Source organism: Anoplolepis gracilipes, chromosome 6, assembly GCF_047496725.1.
Source record: "Anoplolepis gracilipes chromosome 6, ASM4749672v1, whole genome shotgun sequence".
In the NCBI taxonomy this organism is placed as follows: domain Eukaryota; kingdom Metazoa; phylum Arthropoda; class Insecta; order Hymenoptera; family Formicidae; genus Anoplolepis; species Anoplolepis gracilipes.
In genome coordinates this window covers 9,187,561-9,208,434 of record NC_132975.1, presented here as the reverse complement: position 1 = coordinate 9,208,434, position 20,874 = coordinate 9,187,561, and the positions used below count along the sequence as shown (strand labels likewise).

General features: G+C 31.5%; 1 protein-coding gene across 2 annotated transcripts in view; it reads right to left on the bottom strand.

The window, feature by feature from the left end:
• Window positions 1-20,874, bottom strand: part of Sm (heterogeneous nuclear ribonucleoprotein L) — a 147,027-nt gene that overhangs the window by 36,844 nt on the left and 89,309 nt on the right. For both annotated transcript variants that reach the window (XM_072895196.1, XM_072895197.1), the window contains exon 6: window positions 14,732-14,795. In XM_072895196.1, coding sequence (XP_072751297.1) covers window positions 14,732-14,795 — 64 coding nt within the window. The remainder of the gene's footprint in view (window positions 1-14,731; window positions 14,796-20,874) is intronic.

The following is a 20,874-nucleotide window of genomic DNA, read 5'->3' as shown; positions in this document are numbered from 1 at the left end:
AACTATGCGAGAACAGAGGGAACGCGTTGCGCTCAGCAATGTACACGTACGATACGGAAATTGCGATACGGTGAAACACGAAATAGTGTGTTACTATCAGACACTTTCGACGAGTTACACGAGTTGCAAGCAAAAGTGCGGGCGTTTTGACGCTATTGAGACCGGTAATTGGAAGCGTCTGGCCGTCACCCTGACCGATGAAAGAACTTCCGGTGTACCATGCACTCTTGGCGATATCGCGATTTGATTTCGCCCTTACGGTTTCGTCAGGAGATTAACCCAAACTTCATTGTACTGATAATTAAGATTTGAAAGTATCTTAAGAATAAAAATATTTATTATCAGACCGTTTTTCGATATAAATAAATACTGTAATAATCGTAATAAAATTGCTATAAAAGTCTTTTATTGAGAAAATGCTTTAAAAAGTAATATAAGCGCTAAAATGGAAAAAAAAATTAATATTTTAACACTTTAATATTTTGACGATATATGAACAAATATATGTTTTTTTCTTTTTTTAATAATAAAATGTTTCTAAACATTTATTTACAATTTGTACAAAGACAAAGTAAAAAAAATATATTATTTTTCTTACCAAAATATAATTTATAAAATTTGCTCTTGACTTTATTTTAAGTTTTTAGCCTTTTCTTTGCGGTCCTATTAAATAAAATTTATTAAAAATATCTACTTAAAACTTATATTATACAATAATATAAAATATCGAAAAATTGTCATTATGCATCTTATAAAAGAAAAATATAACGACTGTGTGTGAGTGCAACCGACTTATCATTCGATTTTTCTAATATATTGCAGTAATATGGAATTATGAACACTATTTTTTATCGGTTATTATCTTTCGTGTTACAATCTTCTCGCAATTGCCAGGAAAACTGCGCACACATGATTTGATGGGCCTGCCTGGCGAGCACCGATATCAGTCTCATAAAGGCGACCACAGTAATTGAGCATTATGGTTGACGTAGATGATGACCTGGAAGCGTAAACGCGAGCCAGGTGCTAAATGATCTAATTACAGAAAAATACAGAATGACTCGGGTTCATCCTTTTTCCTTGTAGTAAAAAATCCTTTGAATTAGCTCTTACGCGAAAATTAAACTGAGCTTAATTATAGAAATATATTTGTTATCATTACTCAAATATATAATCAAAAAAACTCTCTAAAAATATAGTTCAAAGTGTGCTAATTAGAAAATTATAAGACGTTTATATAGCCTAAGATTAAACCTTAAAACTTAAAAATTAAAAATCTATGAATATAATAAAGATTAGTCAATTTCATTTCTTAAAAATGTTGATTTTCAAAACTGTATCAAAGGATTTTATTAAAAAAAAAAAAAAAAAAAAAAAAATGATAAATCTGCGTGATATAATTCACATCTATTCATTGTTTAAAAAGCTAATTGCTTCTTTTCGCACGTATATATCTCTTTCTTTCATATATAAAAATAAAAATCAATGTTTGATGTTTTAATATACATTTATATTAAAAAAGAATCAAATTCCAATAAAAAATTTGTAAATAAAAAGGTAATGCTATTCTTAGAACATGACTACCGAATTATCACGGTTCATAAGTATGTCATAAAAAAATCCTCGGTTTAATGATAAATACAGTAATATAATATATTAACTCAAAAAAAATATTTTGGTAATGTAGATAGATTTCTAGATGTCACAATTAAAATTTATTGCTATTGTTTGCATTTGCTAGAATATTGTTTGTCATATACAGAATTTATAACAGCATTCATATTTTAACAATACCTCTAGAAAATTTAAATCCCATTGTCAAATATTAATCACAAATATAATTGTCCTTAACAAGATAAATACACTATAGAAAAATTTTCTATCTAAATTATTACTAATAGTACAGAATAAATTCCGTCTCTGTTATGTAAATTAATTAAGTACAAAATGTATGCGGTATTACAATATTTGCTAATCATTTATCTACCTCGGTTAATTTTTCATACCCAGAACATTTTTGCTGTAATTGCAAGACTATTTTTTTGAGTATATATAAATGATACAAAAATTGTCAACACCATCTCTCTCTTTCTCTCTCCGCGATATACTTTTGGGAAATGCTTATCGAAATTCCTGAACGATCATCAAGCGTCACCTCAAAATAATTTTAAGGAAAAGTTGGCTTTAAGAAAAAAAATCCGATATAGATTAAAATTAAGTAGCTTGATAATAAATATTTCAAAATTATCGACTTGAAATAAATGGTTCTGATAATATATTCTTGTTGATAAAAACTCTTTATTCAGGAATTATTTTGATTACTATAGTGATATAATAATCTAGGAGAACCGATATTTTTTTGTATAAACTTTTCATATTTATATTTAAAAAACTAGCGATAGAAAGAGAGATGGGTGGAGATAAAAATCCCGTAGAGAAAAAAAAATATATATTTTATCGGATGAAATTTTACGAGATATAAAAAAGCGCAATTTCTACCGACAAATAACTCTCCTCTCTCATGTATGAGATTACAGTATTTCCTTTATCCATTTGTGCTTACAATATCACAATTTATAGTAACAGCCATTCAATACAAAACACACACAGAGAATTACGTAGTTGCATTAATAGTAAACTATTGTAGTCTTTGTAAATTTGATATAGATATTTCATAATTGTAATGCTGTTTCCACAGCGAGATTATAATTACGTGCCATTGTAGTAAAGCTGATAACAGCTCATTGCAATGGTGAAAAGCAGGATTAGTGAGAAGTGTTGCAATTTTGTTCTTACATCGTCTACTGCTTCTAAAGAAAAGATCATTTGTCAGTAAGAAGTACATTATATTACATTAAATCCCCTGTGCACGTTTCTGATATTATTTCTGATATTATTGAAAGAAAGGAAGAGATAAAAAAGAATGAGAAAATATATAATTAAACTTATATTATAAGTTTAAATAGTTTTTAAAAATATAATTTAAAAAATATAATTTTGTGATGATTAAAAGATATGCAATGATAAAAAGATTTGAAAATCGCGTTTGTAAATTATGGAATTCTAAAAGTGTAGAATTTTCTTAATTATAAAATTCAATTTTAATTCCAATATAATCCCTGATTATAATATCTCACATAAATTAAAAAAAATCTGTTCAAAGAAAAATGTGCGATGATAACAGGGATTGAGTAACATCTTTCCTGAAAATGGAAATTCTTAATGTGCATAATCAAAGTTTGCCGGCCAACCGCGCATGAATCTATATTAGGCTACATACATATAATAATGTCTACTGGCCAAAGGGGAGTGCTGTTGTTCAGGGACACTTCGTATATCTAATGTGATATGCACGACACGACGAATAGAGGCGGTTCGCAATTTTCGGCCACGAGGTGATTACCTCACGAGTGCCAATCGGCGCTTCGGGACCAGGGTGGAGTCTGTTGCTGGCAAATTGCTAATTTGTCCGAAAGTTTAGCGGGCCGGCACGAGAGAGACGAGTGGGTTTCGCGGTTCTGGACACGAGAAGAGATCGGCTCCTATCTTCGGTAGGTTGGCCGAAAACTGGGTTCGTACTTGCCAAGTTAAAATGGCGGTGGTGTCGACCAAGTGACACAAACTATCGTGGAATGTGGTCACTTCGCGCAGTAATACCATCCCAGTTTCGAGTTTCTTGCGTCTGGCCAGATTTTCACAGGTATGGATAATGGCAAGAACTTTCATCGGTGGTTAATACTCGCACGGAATCTAGCCATTATATTCGATCTCGATTACAATGGCACGAAGGTGGTAAAAAATTGTAAAGTATGTTTTCTCAAAGATGCTATTTTATAGAGAAATATAAAAAGAGAGAGAAAGAGAAAGAGAAAAATTGATAATGAGATTTTAATGAAGTAAAATTCAAATTATATAAATGTTTTAACTATAACTATCTCCCTGGTCTTTTAAGTAAATCTAGATATAATAATGTATATACAATGTATATACAAACTCATATAATTAATATAGTAATAATTAAATGATTAATATATTAATAATAATTTTAATGATTAATATATTAATAATAATTAAATTAGCAAGAATTAAAAGTTCTACTTCTCACTGTATAATATATACGCTTTCAATTATTAGTTATTGCATAAAATATAGATATTTGATCGTCTCTTCTAACACATTTAACATATTTATTGCATAATTTTATACAGTAATTTTTCGAAACCTTAATAAAAAAATTCTTAAAATTAATAAGAAAATTATAAAATTCAAAAATCATAGCACAAAATTAATATCTAGGACGCAGATAACGGAAGTACGAAGACGCTTTGAGACGCGTGACGAGCTTAGAATGGAATTAGACTGTGACATGTGTCATCCAGGATTATCTTTCATTTCGTCACTAGGTTTGAGAGATTCTTGTCCCTTTTATTTCTTTTGTTTGAGAAAAGCGAGCAAAGAATTTGACTGATTGAATGACTTGACGGAGATGTACTGTGACGTCGGCCGGACAAATTACAAATTTAAGTTAGAATGGGAGGTGTTGGTTCGGGTTTAAACTTTCGGTCGGTCTCGTTAATCACTCTCTCGTTCGGACGCCGATCTTGATCGGAATCAGGAACTTCCCGGTGTGATTTGTCTCGCCATAACACACCGGTCTCTTCCTCATTCCGCGTTGAATAAAGCAGAATATATATTTAGTTAAGTTTAGTCTAGTCTGGCATTTTGTTGACAGATTGTTGGCAGTTAACTTACTGTACAAAGACACCAAAAATGTTATTGTATATTTTTATATATACACATAATTTTATAAATTTCTTTGTCTTATTTCTTGTGGATTATCTCTCGTGATATAAAGTAATGCGGGAAAATATTTTATGTAATCAAAAATTAAATCAATTAAAATTTTTTTATCCTTAGACTGATACAATATACTTGTATATTCGAATAACAGCAATCTGATTTTTCTAGATATTTTTCTTATCTTTCATATATAATATATAGTACAATACAACACACACGATGCATGAATGCAATGCTATCTTGGCGAATTTAGAACATAAAATATCTTAATTCGTTGGATAATTGCCGGTTGCATTCTCTATTGTTACGTCTCCACTTTGTCTTAAATGACTGCGTTCTAGTGTGTGTAATTTCGCGGGATAACAACAAAGAGCTTGTGTATTAACCACGGGCACGCATGTGCACGCGACCTGAGGAGACTCGGCTGACTCGAGTATGCTGCCGCAAATCTATCGCGATGTCTCTCATCACCTCGGGAATTCTAATTCAAAGTGACAGCATCTCTTATTGGAACGCCGACGCTCGTACGGAAATACCGGTCCCATTGTGTGCATTCGACCCGCTTCATTTCGGACAAATGGACCCGTCAGGACTGCGTACTAGGCATGAAATCGAAGCGAAGAGAATAAGATCAGATCCGAGGTCGACAACCTGTTATACTCTGCTATATTTCTGTTTAATCCCGCTTTATTTCATATAATCCAAAAAGTTATCTAACAAAATCAATTTGCTCGAATCTAAATTTTTAAATATAGAAAATTGACTTATGAGAGTAATCATCATAATTGCTGAGAGTTAAAAGATCTTTCTTTTTTCTTGTTACAAACTCGAATATATCTGTAATCAGTTTTCTCTTAAATTGCATATTAAATTAGTAGACTAAACAAATGTATATTTCTGGTTATTAAATTTTTCATCTGTAAACTTCAATTCCGATTATAAATGTGTATCTCGTATAATAAAGTATCCAACGAAACGGAATGAATTGAAACATAAATTTGACTTAAGATATGATCTAGTGAGACTTGCTAGAAACGCGATGTAGTTTTTAGGTCAGGGAACATTTCCGTTGGTTTGGAATATGATTATTATTTGTGTGATGCGATAAAACTAGTTACCGATGAATGTTGTTTTCAGAACAAATAAGCTCCTGTCATCTTAGTTATCGTTCGATAAAACGCAATGTCACAGTTAGTCAAAAGGTTTATTTTCTTTAAGCATTTGTAATAATCATAGAGTATAATTATTTTCATCAGTCACCGTGACAATGATTTGTTTTAGTTAGCGCGAGATTGGATAGTACTCATGAGATTATTATGCTATGGCGAGGAATATTAATTCTATCGCATTAATTTCAAGCCGGTCATTCAATTAACAGATACGTTAAATTAGCAGAATCGTCTAAAAATATTCAACATAGATATGTAATATAATTTACGGAGTATTGATTTAAATGTAATAATTCTATATTCTATGATGACGTAAGAAATAATTTTAAAATCATATTAATTTTAAAATTATTCATCTATTTTCTGTATGTATAAAGCTATATGTATAAATACCTTTAATCAATATTTAATCTTATATACTTATATAAAGCTGCTTTTTAAAAGATCGTTAATAGTACGTAACAAACATTCATATTATTATTTGGTAATTACAATGAGATTTGTATTGATGCATATAGTTAGAATTATTAAATATTAATCGTTTTTTTTCTAGATAAGAGTATCTCTCTTATAAATATTATCTCTCTAACCAAATATGTTGAAATATCTAAAAAATAATTATGTGTGTCAATAATATTTATAAAGTTATTAATAATATTAATAATATTTATATTTATAAATTTATATATTATAATATTTATAAATATTATAACATTTATAAAATTAATATTTATAAATTATCATTATTTGTATAGCTCGAGAATCATTGAATTATAATTAATATTATTTTAATAATATTTAAAAATTATATTTATAAATTTATTATATAATATATTAATATATTAATAATGTTAATAATATATATATATATATATATATATATATATATATATATATATATATATAATTAATAAATTTATAAATATAATAATTTTATTTATATATATATATATATATATATATATATATATAAATAAAATTATTATATTTATAAATTTATTAATTATCATTATTTGCACAACTCGTAGAATCATTCAATTATAATCAATATTATTTTAGCAAATTCAAATTAGTTCAGTAATTAATTCAGCGTTTATAGTCATAATATTGAGCCTACTAAACTAAACAAATGAAATTAAATTGAACTTCTTACTCAGATGACCATGTTGTAACTTTTCCCGATATTTGTGCAATTCGAGGAATCATCGTATCATATAGACGCGCGATCGTTTAAATATCACATCGCATTTTCTAAACGATCTCCTGCGAACATCAGTCGGTAGCTTTCAAAGTGTTTCTTAGAGAGTGATTCCACAATCTTGACGACACTTTGCTCGTTAACTTGTCTCTTGTGAGAAGACTAGTAAACTCTATAATAAATCTCCCCCCCAATAGAGACACACTGACAAGCTCGAGACTTCTGCGTTTCGCACAACAGAAGGGTATTACCGTGGTACCCGGATGTTTGGCGAATTTCGAGGAACGCGGACAGTCGGTCATAAGTCATAATACGTCGCATATCTTGCATTCTGACGCGTTGCAGCTGCGATCTGCTCGCCGATAAATCAGCACCATCGTTTCACTGACTTGAGTGGTGATTAACCCTCTTGCTCTCTTAGTATCCACGATTGCAAACAATATTTTTTCCCTCACTTGCAAGGAAACGCACAATTTTACAACAGCGCGATCTTCTCGGTCCCTTATATTTGCCATCTCATTTTACACAAAGAAAATTTGGCAGAGCATTCAAGATGCATATATTCGCGCATGCAAATGAGAACCGTCACAATGTTTAGATATGTTTTAAATTATAATTTAAGTTATATGCCTGATCCATCTGCGATCTTTTTTCAAAATAAAGCAGCAAATAAATAGCATGTTACCTATTGTGATAATATATTTTGAAATCAATCCATCTAATTGTTTTGTCTATAATTGACGATACAATTGAAATTTTATAAAAAATGTGTGTCATCAAAAAATTAAGATTTAGTTATATATGTATATTGTCTTAAATCTTTAAAAATTGTGGAAAAATTTATTTCAAAGACACATTTCAACCATGATATTATACATCATGTGCCAATAATAAGATTGTTTATATGTACCCTTTTTTCGCACTGGTTTTTAAAATATCTTCCAAAAATATTGCCGTCTATTTCTGTGTATAACGGCCTACATCCTACCTACATCCTATTTCCCAATCGATAACCTTTGAGATTGACGTTTTATTTTATAACACACCCGATGTGTTATAGAAACCTCCGTTCCCGAGAGGTATCAAAAAGATCTTGGAACGGCATTAAACTTGCGATGGCGCGCCGCGCCGACCTCTCCCGATTTCTCGCGCCATTTGTCCCACGTGTTCCGCTTCGCTAGTGAAGAATCGCTGAATTGCAGTTTAAAGTTTTATGCAAAGGATCAATCCATTCCGCCTCGTCTTTATTTCATCACGCTTCGTGAAGCCGAGTTTATTCCGATTTCGTTCCTCTACCGGAGGCATCTCGTAGTCGCAGCTTCTAGTATGGTGCATCGCACAAACTTAAATCTCTCCAGGTATACAAGAAAAGATTTATACTTAGATGCGACGGATGCGAGTGCAACGGCTTTCTTATTTCTCGTATACGAAATATTTCGATTTCCTTTTACTGACAAAGTTAACCCCCCGGATCGCAAAATCTATTCCATGTATACGATTGTATATACGTCACCATTGTGATCAAATTTAAACAATTTTTACTATCTCTATTTATTACATTTTGATATATCAAAGTGTAAAATGAGAAAATAATCCTTGAATCATTGTTTCAATTTATAAAATAAAATAATTGCGGAAGTCTAATAATTGAAATCGAATTTATGAAAAAAATGTAATAAGATATTGAGATTTCGATACTTGTAATATATGCTTTATAATTTTATTAATAAGAAAACAAGAGATTATAGAATATCCAGAGCAATTTATTATGCCCGGGTATAATATTTCAATTTTCCAGAAATTTGGAAATTTCAATTTTAAACGCTTATCTCGAAACTATATATTTGGATTTACAGCCTACTACCAAAATTTCGATGATACGGAGAACGGCAGTAGGTATATTTCGCGATACCGTTGCATCAGAAACAATTAGCGTGAAAGTTTGTTAATTTGGAGGCTGTAATGCGCGAGAAAGTTATTACTCCAGAAATGTCTACTAACGTCACCCTGTGCAAAGTAATTACTCTGGAAATTTATAGAGTTGGCAACAACTTCACAATATAAACTTCATATAACATGTAATGTGTCCGAAATAATCATATACAGAAATTTACTTTGAATGTAATATATGTATGTAATTCTAATGATATCGATGTCAGTTGCGTTGAGATCACGCAAAAATAATGATAGCATGACATATTATAATTCGCGGTGAATATTTCATAGTTGTGTTTAATGCAAAAAGGGCGATGCATAATTATAGGTATATTCGCGAACTATATTAGTATTCTAAAGTAATTTTTTAAATATTTTTTGTAAGATATTACTGAGAGATAGAAATTAATTCAATGCTACGTGTTTGTACGTGTATTTCGTATATTTATCGATGCGATACGGTATTTGCTATAGACGTATTCCAAGACAAATTTTGTTGTATACATTTCTTAATTACGCTACATAACGATACATAAAACTTGATAGTTATGAAAGTGGCGACAGGGTAATAGTGACATAATTAAATTTTCTTTCGCTTTAGCAACTTGTAGAAACTTGGATTCGAAGAAAGTTGAGAAAAAGAAAAACATGAACATTTTATAGATATAGTAAACGAGATGCATTAAAAAGAGAATTTATAAATTTCTTATGAATGAATGCATTAGGATGACAAAGCAAAACGTTCCTTGTCAAGTGCAGATACTTCTCTCTCGGCAAATAATATATACATATATATATATATATATTCTCGTTCGTGTGCTTATAACTTTCCGAGAAGAAAGAAAAATACACACGACTCTTACAGACCTCAGATCCGTCGGGATTTGAGAATTCAGGTGAAAAAAAAAAAAAAAAAAAAAAAAAAAAAGTAGAGCATATTCAAAAGCGAGAACTTCGGAAAGTAAAAGTACGCGTTTCTATTGAAAGAAATTTATTAAATAGACTTGTGCACTTTCTAAAGATATATACATTCTCGCTTTTGTATTTCTCCGACGTTAAAGTTTCAATCTTCAAAGAACAAAGATGAATGGAATCTTATATCCATTACCACCGAGACAACGCCTTCGTTTATTTAATCGTGTACTGGAATCGTGTGCTTCGCGCGAGCGCGCCATATAATAAAATCACATCTCTCACAGCCTCTGTTCACTTTCTCGAAACAAACTTGGCTTTGTTCGTCGATGTCGACGTCGACGATGATCTTTTGTGTCGACATTTATACACACCAAATAGAGAAATGAACGAGAAGCCAATGATGACACCGGGCATCGTCAACGTCGAATACCGTTGCCAAATCGAAATACCGGATCGGTCCTCGCGTTGGCGATGACAGAAAATTGAGTGTAACATGATCGGGGGATTGATTGCGTGTCCGGCCGAACGCTAATTTTGCATTTATAATTGAGTAGACGACAGAGACAGCAGATTAATCGCGAATCTTAATCGCCCGGAGAATCGCAAAGATGGAAGCGTGTCGTTGTTGCATAATTCTGTGTGCTCTCTCTTAGGCACGTGGTTGATTAAAATAACAAAGATGAGTTAAATCAGTTTATTTTAAGCTCTCGGTCGAGACTACGATAATGCGATCACTGCTTTATTCCTTTTATCGGGAATAGCAATTTGATTATAGACGATTACACTCGATAAAAATATATAACGTAACTCTCTTTCATCTATTTAGACACTTTGATAGATCATTTATGTCAAAGTTTAGATAGACACTTCGACAGATTATTTATGTTCAAAGTATGACGTGAATTGAAATTTGAACATTCAAGAGCTATCCGTTATCTATTTTATAAATAAAATTAAAATAGATAATGAAGATGGTTAAATACAGCTGTGATATCTATTGATATCAGAGATATATATTTGATATCTGATTCAAACTAATTACCTTTCGAAATTTGATTTAAATTCACGATAAATGGTTACCAACCATCGATGTTTGGATCAATACAAGATGCCATTCATCTCAAACGGATAAAAATGGTGCGACCACTTTTCTTCGAAATACAGGTTGCGGTTGTAACTGGGCAATATCGCCTATAGATTTAATGAAACTTTCATCCGCGAGATGCGGATGCAAGGAAAGGTTAGAGGCGTATAGCAATCGACCTGACCTATCTCCGATGCAATTAGTTCAGCAGACAGGTTTGTCGACGCGACTCCCGTGAGGGTTTCGTAATCAAGTTTCTTCCAGTGATAACAAAATATTTTCTATCAAAGAAATTGATCCAGCAATACTTATTGTATTATTTTATCTCACCATTCAAATAGATAGAAAATGCATTGAATCGGCAAATTAATCTAATTTTTATAAATTTATTCTAGAATTAAACATTACATACAAAATGCATTAATTATTATACAAAAGGAAATCTTATAATTTTTTGATGGAAAAACTTTTTTTTTCTTATAGAAAATGGATATTTAACTTAATTATCTTAAAATTTTAATTAAAATATTGAATTAAATATTTAATTAAAATATGTATTGTATTAAAATTTGCCTCTAATTATTATTAAAATATATGCAGAGATTTAAAACGAGAAAGAAATTTTCCTTAATTAAACTATTAAACAAAAAAGAATTAATATTTGTACATGTATATTAATGTTAATTTCAAATTAATCTTTACACGCAAATTAAAAATACTTTAACACTTAATATTCTTTTTAATTATTTAAAATTCTATTGGAATTTATTTTTCTTAACGTAAACTTAGTTTTATATAAATTCTAAATATATAAGACAATTTAGAATTTTGAAATCTATAAAGAGGATTTACTGTAAAAAAGAGAAGTTATAGCTAATACAATGAAAGATGTCCTTGTATATTTACCTAACCTTGTACGATCAAAATCTTAGTAAGCGAATATCGTCGTTACGTCCGAAAACGACGTCAATTAGTGCGGAAACGCGTCTATAAGAACCCGGAGATTTCGTACAGTCGAAAGAGCATGCCGTCGATGGCGCCTGTGAGTGACGGAACGTCAAGCCGTTATAATTGGGGTAAATTCCTTAAGTGCCTCGTTTGCTTGTCATTCCACTAAAATTCCGTTTAAGGTTTGTACCTGGCACGCGATTTCTGGCAATTGCTTGCCGTTAATTGCTGCTTGAAGCAATGTGGAAGTCGATATGTGCGGATTCACGCACGTTAGATAATTATCTAATTCACCGCAAACTTTCTTTCTTCGTGTTTCAAACAGTTATTGCCGGTTTAAATATTGCTTAGTGAGCTCTTAGTATTAATCCCTAAATGTTTAAATTGCATGTGTTAGCGGTATCAGCGTGATTTAAACTTTTCTGACGTTAATGTTATCAAAAATGAAGGAAAAAAAAATTTATGACATATTCTTAGAGATATTCTTCATTAACAAAAATTCAATTTTTATTTATTACATTCTTTGGACACATACACACACGTTTAATTTCTTTAATAAATTAAAAAATTGAAAATGATAAGTAAATATGTAATAATAATGTCATTAAAATTTGTATTTGATTTATTAATGATTCTTATTAAAATTATTTATTTGTTATAATTTATAGTAAAACTCGTGTGCATTTGGAAGTATTATTTGCATAAATAAGAATTAATATATTATCGCAATACCGAAAATTAATATAAAACTGGTTTGTGTTATAATTTATTTCCTTTTTTCAATTTCAACGGCAAATTCATTTCTTCAGCGTCTATTCGCGAAAATATAAACTTGCGTCGCTAGATTATCTTAGCGTAATTGCCATTTAACGCTCCAATTCGCGCAACGAAACCGCAGCAGCTCGGTGCGAAAGGCGATTATCTCGAAAATGGCGCTAATTCTCCGGGTCGAGTGCGGTGTTCGCACGTGGCGTTAGTAATCTTCATTAACCGCGGGAGAAAGAAACGCGCTAATTAATGTCGCAGGATAATTCGAAATAATTTACGCGTTACGAGCAAGTGACGTTCAGCCACTAAAAAAATGACCAGTCTTTTGCGCACATGAAAGTGCGCTACGCTAAATTCGTACCTCTGGCATGCAATTTAATCTTTGGTCAGTGAACTGCGATTAATTTGTAAAAATAATTCGCTAGCATGGGTTCCCAATTTCGTTTCACTTTTTGTTGTGTGTGTGTTTTTTTTTTCACAAGATTGGAATAGTTAGGACGAGGATAGGATTGGGTTCGCGAATAATTTTATAAAAATAAGTTACAAACAACGGAAATTAACTGAAATATATTACGTTATTTATAAGACGTTTCTGAGTACTAAAATGAAAATTCAAATTACGTTACAAATGCATTTTACATTTTGCTCGAAATGCAAAATATTGTCAGTCGCAAGATCGCAAGTTGATATTCATAATAATGCTTGCTTTATCACGTGACATTTGTTTCATATCTTATAACATAATATATCTTGACTGTATATTTATTTTATGATACAATCGAAACTCTCCCTTTGTGTGTAAAATTTGTCGATTCCGAAAATTCATACGTTTCTCGTTGGGTGGTCCAAATTATTACGCATTTGCATATTCCTACACTCTCGTATTTCAGAGTGAGTAGATCTATCGGATTCTGTGATCGGGTATGTGAGTGATCGCGACGAATTCATGCGTATGACGGTCGAGCGAATTTCAAGCTCGAAGATCGTTCCCACTGTATTATCGTGGCGGTTTCGGAATCGGATTTCATTTCGAAAACCATCAGATTGCGATGGATAGGTCTGTAATATAATACGCGGCTCTTTAATTTTTTCTTTTTGCAAAAATTTATTTAATACATAAAAGATTCAATAGTTACAAAAAATATATTGTCAATGAAAAAACCACTTTAATTCACGGTTAATTATACATACATAATAAAAGCGATATCATTTGTGAAAACGTTTATATAAACATTAGAAATATGAAGATTATGTTCTTTTATGTTTTTTAATAAATATTTTTCATACTATTCAAAAAAGCACATTTTATTCCAAACATTGGCGAAACCTTTTTGCACTATCGTTTAATCCAATTAGGTTTTCCGCATCATGTGCAACGAAATACAGAACGACACGAACGGAGAACCGAAAAAGGGGAGAAATCGCGATACGTCGGGAACGATCCTCCATGCGCACGTACGCGACAAGAGTCGCCAATTGGATCGAATTTTGCAAGAAGTCAATTGAATACAGTTGGCCTCTTTCCGTAGAATAAAATCTAATTGACGATCTCTGTACAAGAATCAAACAAGCCCATCTCTTTCGACGTATAAATTCAGTATTCATTATTCATATTCGTAAGAATCTAGATATATCACAAATTTTACTCGCATTAATTTTTATTTAAAAAAAGTCAATTACATCGTTCCTATAACGAGAAGAACAAAAGCAATATGTTGGACGATATTAAAAAATATTTCGGCGGCGTTCGAAATAGCGAGCTTGCCCGATTCTACGTTTTCATGCTTCCAATTGCTGAAACGCATGTCGAGAGACGCGGGAAATGTATGTTATAAAGTTACACGTACATAACACCGATAGAAAGAAATAAAAGAAGAACTGAGGGAGATGAAAGAGAGGAAAAGAAGGACTCACCTAGTGTCGGAGTTGTGTAGTCCCAGCTCTCAGCGTCGTTCTTGTAGACGTTGAGTTTTGTCGGCTGAAAAAGATAAGAAACGATATTTACATGTGGTTTGAAATAACATAGTGAATTGATGTGCGAATTGTTTTTCTCTTCAGCAGAAATCGGGATGCAATGCGCCCCGATTTAAAATGTGCGAGCGCCAAGAAAAACAAAACGAGATAAAAATAAGAAGATAAATGCTAATTTAACTTTGCTTAATAGAATATTTTTCTGAAAATGATCATTTTATAAACTTAATTATACACTTAATTTTACAATTCTAACTTTACAATTGATATTTGAAAACTTAACTGGCAAACATTATGCTACAAATAGATATATCTAGGCGAGCATACAACGTTGTTATCGAAATGGTTTCATATTGAAGTTTCTAGTGAATACAGTTGAATGAGAAATAACTAGTTATCCATAACTCAATATCTCCATTTTCAAAGGTACTATGTAACGTGCCATCCTTGTCGATTACAGCAACGAATAATCCACGCTTGTTCTCAGTCATCTAATGAATACTTCGACAAATCTCTTGGGAGGACAGGCAAGACTAATTCGATTAGCTTAAGTGACGTAAATCCCCAGGTGTTAAATAGAGAGCAACTTACTCTCTGGAAAGCTTCCAGTGATTCACCGCGAAACTCGCAGCTCCATCGAAACTAGCGTACAAGCGTAAGCGATCGATCGTTTCGTGAAAAGTTTTGTCGAGAAAAAAAAATTGCACGATTGCATGATCTCACATTTGAGAGTGGATCATAATACCGATTTGTTATCACGTACGCGTAACTACAGAAACACTTCTGCAGCTCTTCTCTGCGGCCGTAAAAATGTCACGCTTCAAGCTGAATAACCGCTTCAGTATATCTCGCCGTCGTCTCCCATAATAATAATAATTCTACGAGTAAAACCTTGCAGGAAAAGTAAAGTGGCGTAGACAGGAGAGATACGGCGATCCAGCTTAGTCGCGTTTACTAACCGCGCCGAGTGGAAAAAGTTAACGCCTGCCTGCAATAAGTCGTCGCATTCCACCTCGTTGCAGGATCGACTTTGTTAGATCTTTGTACCTTTGCTTTTACAAGTTTCACAATGACATTTCTTGCTGTCATGTAAAAAGATTTCAGATAATAATGTAACATTAACTAAGAAGGTTATATTAGACAAGTATATCTTCTACATTTGATTAGTAATTTTCTCTTTTTTATTTTTCAAATTAATTCACATAATGTAATTTTTATTCAAGAGTCCCAAATTTCATATATCTAAAAAATGCGCAAGATTAAGAAAATAAGTTATTTTTATACTTAATTGGATGTAACAAAGAGATTGAAGAAAAATGTTCTAAAATTAAATGTTAAAGACAAATATTTTACTAAAAAAATTAAAGTTTCGTCTCTCAAAATATGCCACTGAATAAGCTTCAAATATGAACGAAATAATCAGATGCTCAATGATATGAACGCTGTGATATTTGAATATTATTTTCTTTTGCATAAATTCTATATACTTTTCTAAATTTAATTATAATATAAGCTGCAGATTACTTTAATTTTCCCTTAAATTTCTAAATTTTTAATTTTTAAAATTTGAAAGGCAGTTCAAGAGAATTGGTGCCAAGCGCAGAGATAAAAACTTATGTTAGATAAAAACCAGAAAGCAGAACAGACTGTGTGTGTCATGTCATATGTAGTCGAAAATTTACTCGCTTGCGGAAGATCTAGGTCCTATTACAAAGATTCATCTTCATAAAAAAACTGTTTCACACGTTTAATAACAATAATTTTTATATATAATTTGTACAAATTATATTAATTATTTTAATTTTAATTTATATATATTTTAATTTATTTATAATTTAAGAAAACATTTTTTATATTATTTAAAAACTTTCAAACATTATAATTAAGTCTCGTTTCGGCAAAAAAATTTTTTAATTTTCTTAAATTTTCATTTTTAAATATTTTCCATTTTCTTTAAATTATAAACTATTTTTATTTCGTAGATTACAGATTCCATTTCTGTACAATCGATTAGTGCGGCTCATTGTCTATGCATTTTCTGGGGAATCCTGCCGCAATTTACAGAGAATTATAGAGAGAAAGAGAGAATGTGTGTGTGTGTTGCATATGTAATAAAAAAAGTGGACAGCACTTAATACCCGACAGTTTTCTCTATATGAAAGATCAATAATTTTTTATTTAAATATATATATGTCAAATTAATAACTTATTATTAAGAAAAAATCGCTTATTATTTTTACGTTATTAATACTAATCGATGCGGATTCTTCCGTGGAATATATATGTTTAAATTCCAAGAAGAAACCATTTACACGTACAAGGATACTCGAAGGCCTGCATGAGCAACATATTCTCAAAACTCTCCTTTATGCTGAAATTTTTAGAAGCTTAGATTGCTAACTTAAGCTATTGAAGTCGCTTTGAAGTTGGTATGGGAATTATTCAACAGGATACAACCGTGGTGTAGCTACTACTACCACTATCTTTTAGGTTTGATCATTTCCTCTATGTGCATGCGATGCAGAAGACTGACTTGCATCCTCTCGCGCCCGGAAGAGCGAAATTAGTTCCTCTTTATTGCGCCGAGGTGAGGTAACGCCATTTACTTCGCTTAGGTATTAATCGCTCTGGCGTTAATCTACGTAGAAAGTAACTTTGTAGCTCATTGCGTCACTTGTAAATAGCTGCATGAAATTGTCCAAGCGACTATAAGGTTTTAATGTGTGTACCGTTAATTTCTACAGACTCTCATTACGTAAAAATTTTATGCAAAATAATTCCATAACAAAATAATTTATAATAAGCATATTTTTTTATAAAAATAACGTTATTTATTATTAAAACTTTTTAACAGAAAATGATATACATATAAATTTCATGTATTTGTATAGAAAAATGTAAGGAAAGTTTCTTCCCGAGTTATTCAGAGAAAAAAAAAAATAAGTCTCTTTAAAGAATATTTCGCAAAAAAAAATTATTTTATTAAAATTTTATATTATATATATATGTATATATATTATATCGTATAATTTATTTCAACATTTACATTCTTCCTATCTTCTACCTGCGGTGTTTGTAATTCAAAAGAGGAATTGAATTCTTCTTGCGAGTATGCGTGGCAGCAAATGAGGCAGACTTCTACCACAATTGCAACTTGGCCGGGGAAATTATTAAAGTCGAAAGATAAAGCGACGCTACGTAGCAGCGTAGTTGAATAATTCAAGCGACTCGAAAACGCTAATTTCGCCGGCAGGAGAGAAGAGGTGCTTGCCTCGTCAGAGCATCTCATTTCGTCCGACGACGGACGAGCCTCTTCTTATTGGATTTCGGACGTTGAGTTAAGCATTCAGAATTGCAGGCGGATTCTGATAATGCATTAGTGCAGTTAGAGTCGATTTGGAAGATGGCTTTAGAAGGTCGTGGCTGCAACAGGCCGTCCACGTCGCAAATGTACCGCAAAAAATAACAATTTCAAGAGTTCACTTTCTATATATAAATTATATCAAAATAAAAATAATAATAATCGTAATGGAAATAATATGGAAATGTATGAAAATGGATGAAACACATAGCGAAAGAAATATATGCACGCTTAACACACAGCAGTGGTATTTATGTAGGTTTATTTAGCTTAGTTCGAAAATCCAGTTACTATATTACTTTTGTTCCGAGCTTTTCGCACACTTTCAGTCGTTGCAACATTCGAAATCGAGGAATGGGAAAATGTAAAACTGCAACTAGTCGTAGGTTGCGGTGAGGACGCGAAAAAGCTTTTTCGAATCAAGGGATATATCTCCCCCGCGAATCTATATAAGCTATCGTGTACTGAGTTATTTAGCTGACCTGTATACAGGATATTCCACAGAGTGCCTATTAATTTTAATGATAGTTTTGTTAATCAATACGTGTCGACAAAATGTATCAGTAATAATTTTCATTGTATTACTAACAATTTTCATATTACAAGTGAGATAATTTAGCAAACTCTCTCTTTAGATATAATTCAGTAAGCTAATATATATAAAGAAACTATATTATTTTTTCATGATTATAATTCAAAATTCATTTCAAGAGATTTAATTTTGGATATAAAACTGTATCAAAACTTGTTCCAAACTTCTATTATGAAAAGATCTAGAACAGCTTATTTTACTAAATTGTGAGATATGTCACTTAAAGGATTTAAAATTTCAACTCGGTAACGCTGCAAAATATCCGAGGTATGGTGATATATGTATATATAACGCTAAGCTTTATGAGATTAAGTAGGAAAAATTGTATAAGCTGACAGAAGCGAATATAAATTGTATTAGAATTTTAATCTAGTTTTAAATGAAGCAACGTCACATAGAATTTTCAAAAAATTATAATTATTTCAAGAGAGAAAGAAAGAAAGGGGTTTTATATCTTAAATTATATATACGTCGCATATCACAATATTTGATAGCGTTAAAGTAAATAGTAAATTTCTTAAATAAAACATTTCTCCCTTTCTTTTTAGTAGAAATCCTTTTAACTTCAAATCGTTGAATAACACATTCCAAAATCTGGCAAGTTTTCCTTGCTAAAACCTATGGAATGGCACCGTTGGCCGTATTCATACCGCGGAACGGAAAACGTGAAAAGCATGGGCTATTGTTTCACACTGAACGTCGCTCTCATAACGAACCAGCCGAATACTATTGATCTGCGAATCAGACGGCGCGTTACTGATTTATGATTGTCGGCAAGAGCAAAAGCGAATCGCTCCGACTACTTTTGCGCTATATATATCTTGTAGCTTTTACTTCTTTTTTAACAAATCACATTTGCAGCGAAAATGTGTAGAAATAAAAATTTCTTTGAAAAAAAAAAAAAAAAAGTCTTGAAACCTCAAAATCTTAATAAAAATATCAAGAATTTCTATGGTTCTATGGATTGTCACAAAAATATTTATGATGGAAAATGTTGATTTCACATGGAAACATTCATGATGTGGCGAAGAATAAAAAAACTTAGAAGAGATGAAAAATATTTATTTTTAGAATCTTGAAAATCTTGAAAATATTCTGAAAATATCACAAAGAAATTTATTCAGAATCTCTCTTGAAAATATCTAACTATCTGTAGCATGTTGCATATATGGAACATATGCATATTGGATAAAAAGAACGTAATATACGTACATGCACACACATTTTGCTTCATAACTGATGTTTTATAGAATTGAAATCTAAAAACACTTATTCAAAACATAAATATTATGTTTTACTTTCTCATATCTATCTGAAAGATGGAATATTTGAATTTGTTTAGCTGTAGCTTCCTTCTATCGAATGCTCGATTTGACATGAATCAATATTATGAATCGCTATAATTGTGCGTTTGTCGTGAGTAGCGTAAAACGTGACGCTTGTCCCGCACATACAAAAATACGGAACATAGGAGGAATTTGTGATTTTTGCCGAATATAAAGAAAGATACCAAACCGCGCCAAAAATAAACCGCTCCGCGAAGACTCATAAGCGTAATCTGCCTCGAGTTTCGCAACCGTGCGCATCGAAGAACATAAAACTCGCGCGAGTTGAACGCCAAAGGAATGGGATCTCGCCATCATAAAACTCCGACAGTTTCCCTCTCAGCATTTACGATCCACCCTTATGTTATCGTTTCTTACCTCCTTTTTTATTTTTTCTTTTTTTTATGTTTCTACGCGCTCAACAATGTAAAGGACGAGTAATTAACGCCACGAAAAACTTATTTCACAACGATGTTTCTTGTGAAATTGTGTAAAATAAATTTTTTTTTTTTCATACTCGACTTTTTTATTTCGCTAAACTTAATTTTCTATAATATTTGTTATCTTAAGCCCTACGCGAAATTTAAAAGATTTGCATTGTGCGTTCTCTGGAATCTTTATTAAACATATATCTGTGGCACAGTAGTCGTGCAAAAAATAGATCGCGATGTGTATATACGTAAGTATTATATGTAATCTTCGACCAAATAAAAGATCAAAGCAAAAATGTGTGAAAAGTATATACAGAATAAATAATGGAGAAAAACTACACACAGGTTAAACGCGCGCGAATGGTCAATTTCATAAA